The following is an 11823-nucleotide window of genomic DNA, read 5'->3' on the forward strand; positions in this document are numbered from 1 at the left end:
CAGACCAGAGTTAGGAAGGTATTCTATATTGGTCGTGCATGCTATGATATATTTTATGTATTTCGAAGCCATCCCGCCCGTCGCTCAACCTTGAGAATCTCTCTGCATGATCACATCCGCTCTATCGCTTCTCGGGACGCCTTCGCCCAGTCCACCATTTTCCAGAAATAAAAGCCCTCGATCGACACAATGATCGACTGGCCGATAAGTATTCCACACCATAGCCCTAAAACGCTCCATCCCAAGCCAAATGCAAAAGCAATGCCCAGGGGCAATCCAACGAGGTAGTAGATCGAGAGCTGAACATAGCTACCCAGATCCGGTCGTCCGACAGCCCGCAGCAAGCTATTGAGGGAAGTGGCCACGGCGTCGGGAATTTGAAGGACCGCACCCAATGGAAGCAAGAAGAAGATGTAGTGCCAGACCTCGCCGATGTCACTAAATAATCCCGGAATGACTCCCCGGAAAGCAAGAATCACAAGCATATTTGTTACACCAGCACCGAAGCTAGCAAAAACCATAACCTTGGCTGCTGTTGCCGCACGCTGGAGGAAGCCCGATCCGATCAGATAGGCCATGTGTGTGCCACCAGCAACAGCGACGGAAAATGAAATTTGGAACGCGAAGTCTGAAAGTGTAGACATAGCAGCCTGGGCTGCAAGCTCAGTTGCACCTAGACGGGAGGAGATGAGGGTCATGAATTCCCATGCGAGGACTTCGGCTTCGATCATTAGCCAACTTGGGACGGCAAGCTGCAACATTGGCCCCCAGCCGCGCCACATCTCGGCAGAAATGGGATGCCAGCATTCAGAGCCCTTGATGAAGATGACGTAGAATGCCAGAAAGATGGGCAGAAGACTGTTTGCGACGGCGACAGCGATAGGCGCACCGATGAAGCCCCATTGCAGTCTCTGGAAAATAAGGGATATCAGTGAATGGCTCGGGGGAATTCTAAGGTTGAACGACGTACCCAAACAAATAACCATCCCATGAAAATGTTCAATGTAGAACATATCAACAGAACTATCAGACTAGCACTGAACAATCCCTGTGCCTGGAAAAATCGCTTTCCCGACTCAAAGCAAGCATAGCCGGGAGCGCCCGCGATGGCAATTTTCAGATATAGCCCTGCAAGAAGAGCCGTCTCCTGGGCTTCAGATGGTAGAATAAGGAGAAAAATTCGATCCGCATTCCACCATATAGCTCCAATTGGGATTGTGAGGACAAGCATAAAAAGCGTCAGTCGTTGAACGTGAAGCCCGACCAAGCGCAAATTCCCCGAACCATATGCTTGAGGACATAGAGTATCCAAGCATGTTGCTAGCCCTTGGAACACAAAATATCCAGTGATCTGGGCAGTCATATTGGCCAAGCTCACGGCCCCGATTTCTCGTTTCCCCAGATGGCCCACCATGAAGATGCTAGAACCGGTTAATGCATGTTGAAGCAGGAGTGATATCATGAGAGGGGCTGAGTATCGCGAGATAATCGCTAATTCTTGTCGCCATCCTGACTTCTTGGAATTGGTTGCTGCTTCTGTGTCGATGTCGCGCAGCAAAGGGGATGATTCTGTGGCCCGATGATTGTCCTCGATCATCGTGTAAGGTTTTTTTTTCTTTCTTAGGGCGCTAGGAGCTCTCTGGATTCCCAACAACACACTTTATTATTCTTTAGATCGAGTTCATCGAAGTACAAGGGATGGTTCGAATATCATTGGAGAACAGAGTGCGAAGACGAATTATTAAACAACAAAAGTGGAGATTTGACGAATCAATCCTTAGGTTCGTCGCAGCAACTCTGTTATTGGCAACAGTTGCTTCAGGCATGAAATGAGCTCCACTAGCATGCATGAGCATTCATACTTGGCCTGAACCTATCATCTACAATATTGTACATTGTCTATAGTGAAAAAAAATCAAGTTAGATCACGTCATTCACTAAACTAATGGTACATGGAAGTTCACACGCTAAATTGCCAATGAGGGCTCAAAAATTCTCCCGAGAGTGATTGCAGGTAAGAGAATCTCATGTATATATATATCAGTGTAACATGATGGAACTTAACCATCAGGATCCGGTGAACCCATGGCAGGATTATCAATGAGCGAGGCTACAAACCTGTCACCGTAGATCTTGGCGAGTTTGGCCACGGTCCTTTTGATGTGCATGACGAGGATCGCGATAGCCAGGGTGTTCCAGGCATCTTGGTCAAAATCGGAAAGGTCGAAATGGCCAAGGAACTTGATTCCTTGTGTTAGGGTTTGCAGATGGGGATTGGTGTCTAGACAGATGACAGAAAGAACAGGTGCACAGAGAACGAATCCAATCAATGCCGGCCAGCCTTCTTCGCCGTCATGGGGTGCGGCGAGTTGGCCCTGCCAGGTATCCAATAGGCTCTCCAACGCTTTGGCAACTTTTTCAAAGGCTTCTTTTGGGTCTTCGTCCTGATGTTTGCAGTAGATGACGTGCACAGGAGGTGTGTCCGGCTGGACTCTGACACCGGCATCGGCCAATGCCCAGCGAAGGTATTTCTCTATTGATTTCTTGATATAGATTCCAGGACAGATATCAAGGATATTGCAGTAATCCCTCACATTGCCACATATCTTTAAAAGCTCTTGAAATGCACGGATCGCGTAAAACTCGGAGCCCTTGTCATTTTCAAGGACGAAGTTAGATTCCTTACGCTGAGTCTTATCATCTTTCCCAGAAAAGAACAGCGACTCCGGAAGGGTAGAGAAATCTTTCTCCCAGTGTCTATGGATGGTTGGCAAGCAGCCACGAGTAAGAAGTTGATGGGCAGTTTGCTGTACGTCTGGTGACAGGTGATGGCCTTGCGGGAGTTTCACTGCATCAAGTAGGCGCTTTGCCCTTTCTCGGGTTAGTTTATTATTGAGCAGCTCGTCACGCTCTCCTGTCGGAATGAAGTATTCTTCGTCGCTCTCGTAGTCGAGGTCACTTGGCTCAGACATTGACCTATCCGAATCCCATGCCTTCTTCTTCTTCTTTCTGATTCTTTTGCCTTTGGACTTAAGTGAGCGGCCGTTCTTGACCGAGACCTGCTTTGCATCCCTCTTTACTTGCTTCACGCATGGCGAGGAAGGAGCATCGCTGGTGTCGCTATCATCATCATCACTCGCACTGGAAATCTTATATTCAGGCGAGGTGGGGGGATCGGAGTCCCATTCGTCGTCATCGTTGGTGTCCCCGGATCGCTTGCGTTTTTTCGCAGAGCTCTCTGGCTCGAGTTTAGCTCGCTTAGCTGGGTGCTGAGGCCCCGTGTCATCAGGGAAGTACGCTCGCTTTTGGGCTGAGGCCACCTGGTATGCAAGTCAGCGAAATGTAAAATGGGTAGAGGACTGGAGTGAGAGATATGATAAGTTGCGATAAAGACAAAACTTACAACCTGGCCCTTTTCATTGAAGTGAACAACTGTGTCAGGAATGGTGTTCAGCGATGGGGAGCTTGTCGACTTTGGGACTGAGGTCAACTGGTATGTAAGTCAGTAAAATGTAAAACGGGTAGAGGACTGGTGAGTGAGAGATAACTGAGATCAAAGTGATATGTACGTTAAAGACGAACTTACAACCTCATTGAACTGAACAACTGTGTCAGGAATAGTATTCAGCGATGGGGAGATTGCCGGCTTTTGGGCTGAGGTCACCTAGTATGTAAGTCAGTAAAATGTAAACGGGTAGAGGATTGGTGAGTGAGAGATAACTGAGATCAAAGTGATATGTTAAGTTGCGATAAAGACAACTTACAACCTGGCCCTTTTCATTGGAGTGAACAACCGTGTTGGACATTGTGTTCAGCGATGGGGAGCGTGCCAACTTCTCGGGGTGGTTGAGGGGAAGGAGCTGTGACCGCCGGTTGTGGCAGGACCGGGGTAACAGGAGAGGGAGAAGGACGTGGGTTGATGGTAGTGTCGGGTTGGTAGCGGGGGGTGTAGTGAGTTGCGCGAAATGCTGAATGCACTTGGTCGTTAGGAACTTCGTCCCCACAGAGGAAGCGTCGAATCTCGGGATCGTTGTCCGAAGTCTCGTTGAACCAGGCTGGAGGGGATCCCAGTTCTACGCTGTCAGAGAAGTTGATGTGGAAGTCGATATTATCGACTCTTGGTCGCACCTTGTTGATGGGGGACCCATAGACGGGAGTAGACACGTTCTCGAGCCATCTCTTGATGGGGTTGGAGCTCGAGGGCGGTTGGCTCACCTTGGAAGTGGAGTGAGGGGTGCGCTCTTTGTTGCCCGGGGGCGAGGATTCTTTGTTTCCCGAAGGCAGGTTCTCTTTGTTGCTCAAAGGCACGGGCTCAGTATGGCCACCGAAGGCCCGTAAGCCCCTACGAAGCAGGCCTTTCGCTTTTGCCAGCATTTTTGGAATAGACCTCGGTAGCTTGATCTATTTCTGGAACAAAGAAAAAAAGGCTGGTGAATAGTAACAAGGTGTGGTAAATTGGAAGAGGATAGAAGAAGAGAAGAGGAAGAGGACACAAGGTAAACAAGCTTGGAAATGAAACGTGTACGTGTTTTTGCAAGAGAGGAAGGCGCAAAAGAGGAAGGCACACGATTTTGGCTTCCTATTTGGGAAGGAACGAGGTACCTAGGGCAACCCTCGATCTGAAAGGGGAAAGGGCAGTCGCAACCCGGATCTGATATACACGTGTGCATCTATATGTGCCCAAGTACATATAAAGCCACGATCCAACTACAACATTCATGTAGACAGATGAGATAAATTAGTTCGCATTTGTATCTCCTCTCCATACCACGAACCGCTAGAACATAATACCGGGCATAACGCGCAAGAGTCCCTGAAGGGAACCTACGCTATCTTCATAGATCTTCAAACTTCGTCATTTCTCATCACACACACTCTCCCTCTCAACCACGCCACGCAATTCCCATATGGGAACCCGTCCCTTCTCCATTTTTTTGGACATCAAATGCCCGACATAGAATAGAGTCATAAACCCGACCTGTCGGAAGGAAACTTAGAAAGAAAGATCTTGAAAGTGAAAAAATAGAGCAAGCAATTTAGATAAGCACACAAAGAAATCGAGAAAGCAAAAGCAACCTGGAGGTTTCATTAACCATGATATCCGGCGGTCGAAGCATGTCATGAGGTCCGGTCCACACCGGCACTTAAAACGAAACTGCGATTGGGTATGTTGAAGCAATTTGAAGATCAAGAAGTGCTGGAAAACGGCGGGAGACCCGCGGCGCTCTGAAGAAACCGGACGTGTCGGCATTGAACCGCCTATGAACCGAATTGACACCCTCGTTAACAACTCGTGACAGGTGTCCAAGTAAGCAATAATTATCCCGATCACACATCGGTGAAATCAAGCAAAGTCAGCAGTATAAGAGAATCCTCGGAATTCTTCCTGCATGGCTTGCGAAAGCACTAAATGAAAAAGATAGGTTAGTTAAAGTTCATCTTCCAGAAAGCACCAAAAAAGCACCAAAAAAAATATCTTACCAGATTGTACAGGCGTTAGGACAGGAGTCACACTGGTGAATTCCTGGTCAAAGTTGCTGGTGTCGGTAGGACTGCTGATCGTGGGGATGAATGGCGGGGGAACCCGCTTGTGGTAGATGTCATCCCAGTTGATGTTGCGGAAGAACGCATGAGACATCACTTCTTGGGCATCGGTGGGACCGGAGCCCAGACGCAACTCGGGCTCACGAGTCAACAGCTTCTGGAGAATTGACACGGAGTCGCGAGGCATATGAATGGGGTAGAGAGGCTCGTCAGCAAGAATGGCATCGTAGATTTCATCCTCATCTTCACCACGGAATGGAGACTGTTGCAAAAGCATCTGATAGATGAGAACACCGAACGCCCACCAATCCACAGCCCGTCCATACTTCTTGTCCAGCAAAATCTACAACAAAAGTTAGCTCATCAATACTCCAAAAAAAACAATGGACTTGATCCCACTTACTTCTGGGCCCATGAATTCAGGAGTACCGCAGAACGTGCTAGTTGTACCACCATACCACATGTTCTCCTTGCAAAGACCATAATCAGCAATTTTGATGTGACCATCCAGCGTCAGCAGAATGTTATCGAGCTTCAAGTCACGGTAAATGACACCGTTCTCGTGGAAGTACTTGAGTGCCAAGCAGACCTCGGCGGCATAGAACCTAAGGAATGTGAGCATTTATAAACCCCAAAACAGGACAAAGACCAAACATGGGACTTACTGTGCCCTCTTGAGGCCGAATTGGCCACGCTGAATGTGCAGCATGAGATCACCACCGCTGATATACTCCATGACGAAATAGACACGGGTTTCAGTTTGGAAACAAGCATGCAAGTTGAGAAGGAAGGGGTGACGTTCCTTGTTTGCAATCAGGAAAACACGCTTCTCGGACTTAGTGCTCTCCACTTCGTCGTTCTCGATAATGAATTCCTTCTTCAACACTTTGATGGCATACAACTTGCGGGAGCTCTTTGTTTCAGCTAGCATGACCTTTCCGAAATTACCTTTTCCGAGAACAGCAAGGAAATTAAAGTGATCCAAACCAATGCGAGTCTTTGCCTGCACTGCAGCATCGTCCTTGATAGGGGGTGCAACTTGCTGTTGTTGGGGCATCTGTTGCTGCATGGCCTGCGAAGGCGGGGCCATTGGATAAGGTGAAGGCTGTACCTTCTGCATAGCCTGGGGTGGTGGCTGCTGTGGGAAATTGGCATAGAGGGATGGGTCATAAGGGGCGTGTTGAGGCTGCGGGGCTGCCTGGGGTGGCAGCATAGGACGGCCCATTTCGGCTAGTATTTGATTAGTATCGAGAGTTTTCAACGCATGATCAGAAATTGCATACTTGGGGCTTGCTGGGGGCTACGTAGCCCAGTAGCGGCGGCGGCGGCAGCGGCGGCGGCAGGTCCAGTGGGCGATTTCGGTGGTATCTGTTGGCGCTGTGCAGCCTGTGCAGCAGCAGTTGGTGACTGTGGGGTCATGAAGGAGTTAGTGGCAGCGCTTACCGCTTCGGCGGAGGGTTGTCTAGGAATAACCCCGTAGGGTCCTTCCATCGGCTTCTGGGGGTAGGAGAGGGCAGCGTTGTCTTGAGCGGGCTGCGGCGGACCGCCTGCTCGAAGGGTACGGTTGCTGAGGCCAGAACTAACAGAGGCAGATTTGTTGTGATGCTTGGTACGAATCAATGTCTCGAGAATTTGGTTGGCGGCTTCCATCGTCATTCCACAGAAATCGGGCACAAGGTGAGTGCAGTGAGCGTGACACGTGAGACTACATTCTATAGGAAAAGTCAGTAAGGATGGACTAGAAAGAAGCTCCGATGTCAGTATTATTGCCTACCAGAGCAGCGCTTGGCATTTTTGCGTCCAAACGGAAGCAGATAGCCGCAGTGGCAACACCAGTTCGCGGAGATGTTGGAAAACCCTTCGAAACGGTGGGGAATGCGGTGATTGATCTTCTCCTCGTCCGGATCGGTCTCGTAGTTGGCTTTGCTGATACACTTGGTAACAACCTTGGGGTAACACTTGCGGTGGCAGGTGTACTTGCAATCCGCACATTGCATGCCGGCAGCATACTTGAGGAATTCTCCACACAGTGCACAGCGCATAATGTTGTAAAACTGCTGGGTGACGAACTTGTGGCCCTGCTTCTCATGAACCTCCTCCTTCTTCTGGCGCACGGCACCTTGACGGTTAAGACCGATGTCAAAGGGACGGCGATCCTTCAATTGTTTGGCTATATCCAGTTAGTACAATGGCGCTGCTTCTTTTTCGGGGTTAAGGCAAGTTAGTCTTACCGAAGCTCATTTGAAGCTGTACTCGGCCAACCGGTTCCAGGGCAAACCAGGAATCGATCGTCACAGTCGGGGGAGCATTTGTACTCTCGCCACCGTGGTGCGCATGTGCACCATGCCCCGAGGTGCCCGGGCGTCCTCCGGGGCTAGGGCCATGTGAAGAGCCCATAGGAGAACCGCCATGGTCATGTCGAGCGGATCCGCCCTCGCCCATCTTATCTGCGGATACCCAGCCAGATGCGTTGAGTTCCGTCTCAATTTTCTTGCGACGCATCTCCTCTGCGATGTCAGAAATGCGCACCCAGAGCATACCGATTGGTACTGGGCGATCTCCAGACTTGTCATAAACAGTCAATTCGATCTCGTTTGCCTTATCGATATCCATGGAAAAGCTTTCGTCCAGCCATTTGTCGTTTCGGGTGGCCTTGGTTCTGGCTTTGATCGTATCCTCAACCTTAACGACAATGTATGTCTCTGGTCCTCGAGAAAATCGCGAACTAGCCGCATGGTCCACGTCCTTGACCGCATGGATGCGCATTGTCAATAGACCAGTCAGCGGTTTGCGCATGTTCGGACTACTAAGACTCTCATCTGCACACCAGTTAGTGACTATCTCGCATTATGCCCGCAGCAAAATTGCTATATATTTTTTTCATACCGTCCGGCGCATCGGCGGATTCAATATCAACATGAAGATCCTCGTATCGCTTCAGCGCCTGCTTTAGAAGCTGAATCTTTTGGTTACTCTCAATACGACGGCCCTCGGCGTCCGCTCGGCTCTTCCGATCGCCCTCATCCTGGTATAAGCGGACCATTTTTTCGATGCCGGCTTTATATTGCATTTCGACGCTCAGCTTGAACTCCAATTGAGACAGCATGAGTTGGATTTTCGGCCCGAGGTACGGAGTGTCATACTTGATCAGATCTGAGACATGGCCATTTATGTTAGCATTCCAAGCGGTTTAAGCTCAGCGCAGCATTTTTATAGGGTTTGGCAGGAGCGGTATGCAAGAACGTACCCAGCTTCGTGTAATTGGGCCTCGCCTTCGGAATCGGAGCATAAGGTCGCGGGTCGGAGAATGGGGCACCGGAAGGCATCGAGCCGGTGCCACCCTGAGGGTAGTGGCCATCACCTTGCTCACCAGCGTACCCGGGGTGGTCTTTGGGCGGGGGGGCCGGGCCTCCATGCTGGCCGGGTGAGCCACCTTCCTGGTTCATCTGACGGATTTGCAATTCCCTCATTTTCTCCTCCAGGTAAGCGATATTCTTGCGACCATCGCGGATGTTGGCATCGACTCTCTGTTGCACGAGGGGATTGTCGGTCGACTGCCGCATGTTACTAGCAGCGGTGATGAGGGCCTTCTCCCGCTCGATCTTGCGGAAGACCGAGGCGATTAGCTCGTCCCCATCCATGATGGCAGGTGTGACGAGGGCAAAGAGCAAGGCTGGCTCAAAATTCAAGGGTGCGCTTGCGCCAGGTCAAGGTGGGTTGTTGGTGGGAGAGGATTCGCGGGGCTGTTGTTGACAAGGGGCGCAACGGGCGCGGGTAATGCCACTTCGGAAAATGTGAGACAGACTGCCCGCAATGATCGCCCAGTCGATTCACAGCCGAAATTGAATTGATAAAACCCAGGAAAAAGCAGAAGAAAGTATGAAAATTGGTAGAGGTAAGAAGAAAGAGAATCCTCTAATTTTACCCGATGGATCAGATCCAGGAAAGTCACCCAGGCGGGAGTTACTGGGGAAGTCCGTACAACCACGCACCTCCGATAAGGAAGTGGCGAAAAGTCGTGTGAGACCACAAGTATTAAGAGTATTGACAGTATTAACAGAGTATTCATGTGAATCTTTCTAGATATATCTATGTGTTCTATCGATATCTATTTCTATGCATGATAGCTGCTTATGGATTGCCCAAACCAGGCGTACTCTTACATACAGAGTAAGTATCTACAGGCATACACTACATCGTATAGCAGGACACGCCTCATACTTCCGAACCCTTTGACAAGAGCGATCGGCACTTGGCACTTTCATTGTACAATATTGTACGAGTAAAACATTGCAATTGTCACCGCTCTGTCAAGAATTTCCCATCGGGCACAGAGATCGTGCCACATACCCCTTACTGCATACATTGAGGGATAGTAGGAATCCTCGTTGCTCCTAATGCACTCCGGTCTTCGTATCTGATGACTTGGTCATCTTTAATCTTTTTTTGGCTGAAACTGGTGATGTCACTAGTTTCACGGCCAATAGATGAAGATACGGTAAATACACTGCAAGGCGTAGGCTCCAAGTTGAGTACATAGGGCATTAATCCTACATTTACCATTATCGTGCAGATTTAGCATAATTTATACATACATTTGTTGGTCCAATGAGAGAAACGACCGTCGCTCACATGGACTTTTGTAGCAATCCCAGACAATGTACACTATCCCCAGGGCTGCATAGTATACAGAGTCAGCTGGCTAGTTTCCCATATATGACGATCAGTACTGATTGCTAACGTCGATCAAACAACGCTAGCTATATATCTTTAGTAGGGTTATGCCTGCGAAGCCCGCGTTGTGCCTTTAGTCTTTCCCGATCTCGATAATCTCTATACCTAGTGGGATGGTTTACACATTGAATTCTCCCTGGGGTGAAATCTAGTCATCCGTCATTCTGCCACTTGCCGCCACGAGGCTCTCAAAGCGGTTGACCTATCTTGGACGGATCAAATGGCACAATGCCTCTGTTGGCAAATGCGTCCGTGATAACCTGAGATTTGAATGATTCCTCGCGGATAGAAGGGAGCCCATTGAAGAAAGCAGTTTTCTCTTCATAAGCATCGTCAATCATGCTTAAAATAATGCATTGAGACCTCCAATACCGTTTGTAATCTCTGAAAGGTGTGCCATCAAACGGCTGCATAAGATGTCCTATGTTGGGCGGAAAGCTGAAGGGAATGATCTTGTATTGCTCGCAAAATTGGAGGAACCTGAAACTCAAATAGTGAGGTTACGATCTATCCATCCATTGTTGTAGAACGAACCTTGGAAGGTGCTCAAAGTTATGTAGGCGAAATGATACATTTCGATTCATAAGATATACAACATAGCCTACTGAGGTAGCATCTTCAGCCCATGAGGATGGTGAGTAAGCCTTATCCTACCTACCTAGGTAGGAATTGCCTAGGTGCCATCCGGGGCGTCGTTGAAGTATAGTATAAATTCCTGGATGCTCTCACCTAACTACTGCTTCCCACTTTACTATCTTGCCAGCGGGGTACCTAACTTGTATAGTACATCAGTTTCGTGTGTTAATAGAGCCCTGGAGATGGGTTAGAATGATGTAGTCAAAACTTTTGAGTGTCCCGCAACTTCCAAGGTTATTTTTGAGGAACCTTGGGAAGCCCCGCCGATAAGATCAAATTATTTCCCGCAGAATTAGTTTCCTCCCCAACTTTCTCTTGCACTTGACCTGTCCTCTGCATTTGTGATATCCATCGTTTTAAATTGCATCTTCAACAATGGGACCGCCTCGCAGAAAGATGCTGGCTACAGCAGAGGGAACTTTGACCCCTCCAGACGAGCTATCCGACACTCAGCAGATCGTGCGAGCAATCAAAGCCACCGGAAACAACATCTACTTGGTCGAACAGACAGATAAGAAGCAGATGCTCGTCGAATTACCTGCACGATTCCGCTCAGCTATCTGGATCAAGCGCAGCTCGTACGTGGTGGTCGATACCAAGGGCCAGGAGGAGCGGGACAATAAAATTGAAGGGGAAATTGTCAATATCGTCAGGGACGAGAAAGCTTGGAGGAAGGCTCCCTTTTGGTATGTGTTTTCGATATAGGATTAGCCACAAACTCATTCGCTAATTGGAATTGTTCTCCCACAGGCCTAAGGAATTCGTGAAACAGCCCGTTGTGTTGGCTGCTGACTCTGATGACGAAGAGGAAGAGTCTCGTGTGGGCCGAATGCCCTCCTCGGACGAGTCGGACTGAATGATCGCCTTTCAAAGGCACCAAGCGTTTGTTCAATGGCAGCCGCTACGATA

General features: G+C 49.1%; 4 protein-coding genes across 4 annotated transcripts; 1 reads left to right on the plus strand and 3 right to left on the minus strand.

Annotated features, from left to right (window-relative positions):
- Nucleotides 1-110: 110 nt before the first annotated feature.
- N7525_007178 (MATE family efflux transporter) lies at nt 111-1597 on the minus strand (the record flags this gene model as incomplete). The annotated part of the gene is made up of 2 exons (XM_002567703.1): nt 111-911; nt 971-1597. 2 exons carry the CDS (start codon nt 1595-1597, stop codon nt 111-113), a joined length of 1428 nt encoding a protein of 475 aa, XP_002567749.1.
- Nucleotides 1598-2060: 463 nt separating this feature from the next.
- Nucleotides 2061-4374, minus strand: N7525_007179 (uncharacterized protein; the record flags this gene model as incomplete). The annotated part of the gene is made up of 5 exons (XM_002567704.2): nt 2061-3320; nt 3404-3490; nt 3587-3664; nt 3765-4073; nt 4129-4374. The coding sequence occupies 5 exons, from the start codon at nt 4372-4374 to the stop codon at nt 2061-2063; spliced, it is 1980 nt and encodes a 659-aa protein (XP_002567750.2).
- A 642-nt stretch (nt 4375-5016) lies between these two features.
- pkcA (protein kinase c) lies at nt 5017-9185 on the minus strand (the record flags this gene model as incomplete). The annotated part of the gene is made up of 10 exons (XM_061213932.1): nt 5017-5406; nt 5482-5887; nt 5948-6149; nt 6210-6774; nt 6828-6951; nt 6988-7256; nt 7319-7714; nt 7776-8363; nt 8431-8697; nt 8792-9185. The coding sequence occupies 10 exons, from the start codon at nt 9183-9185 to the stop codon at nt 5345-5347; spliced, it is 3273 nt and encodes a 1090-aa protein (XP_061068363.1). The 3' UTR covers nt 5017-5344.
- A 2104-nt stretch (nt 9186-11289) lies between these two features.
- N7525_007181 (putative eukaryotic translation initiation factor eIF1a-like protein) lies at nt 11290-11770 on the plus strand (the record flags this gene model as incomplete). The annotated part of the gene is made up of 2 exons (XM_002567706.1): nt 11290-11600; nt 11665-11770. 2 exons carry the CDS (start codon nt 11290-11292, stop codon nt 11768-11770), a joined length of 417 nt encoding a protein of 138 aa, XP_002567752.1.
- Nucleotides 11771-11823: the final 53 nt, after the last annotated feature.

This window comes from Penicillium rubens (genome assembly GCF_028828025.1).
Source record: "Penicillium rubens strain IBT 27055 chromosome Unknown utg000003l_segment0_segment0, whole genome shotgun sequence".
NCBI classification, from domain to species: domain Eukaryota; kingdom Fungi; phylum Ascomycota; class Eurotiomycetes; order Eurotiales; family Aspergillaceae; genus Penicillium; species Penicillium rubens.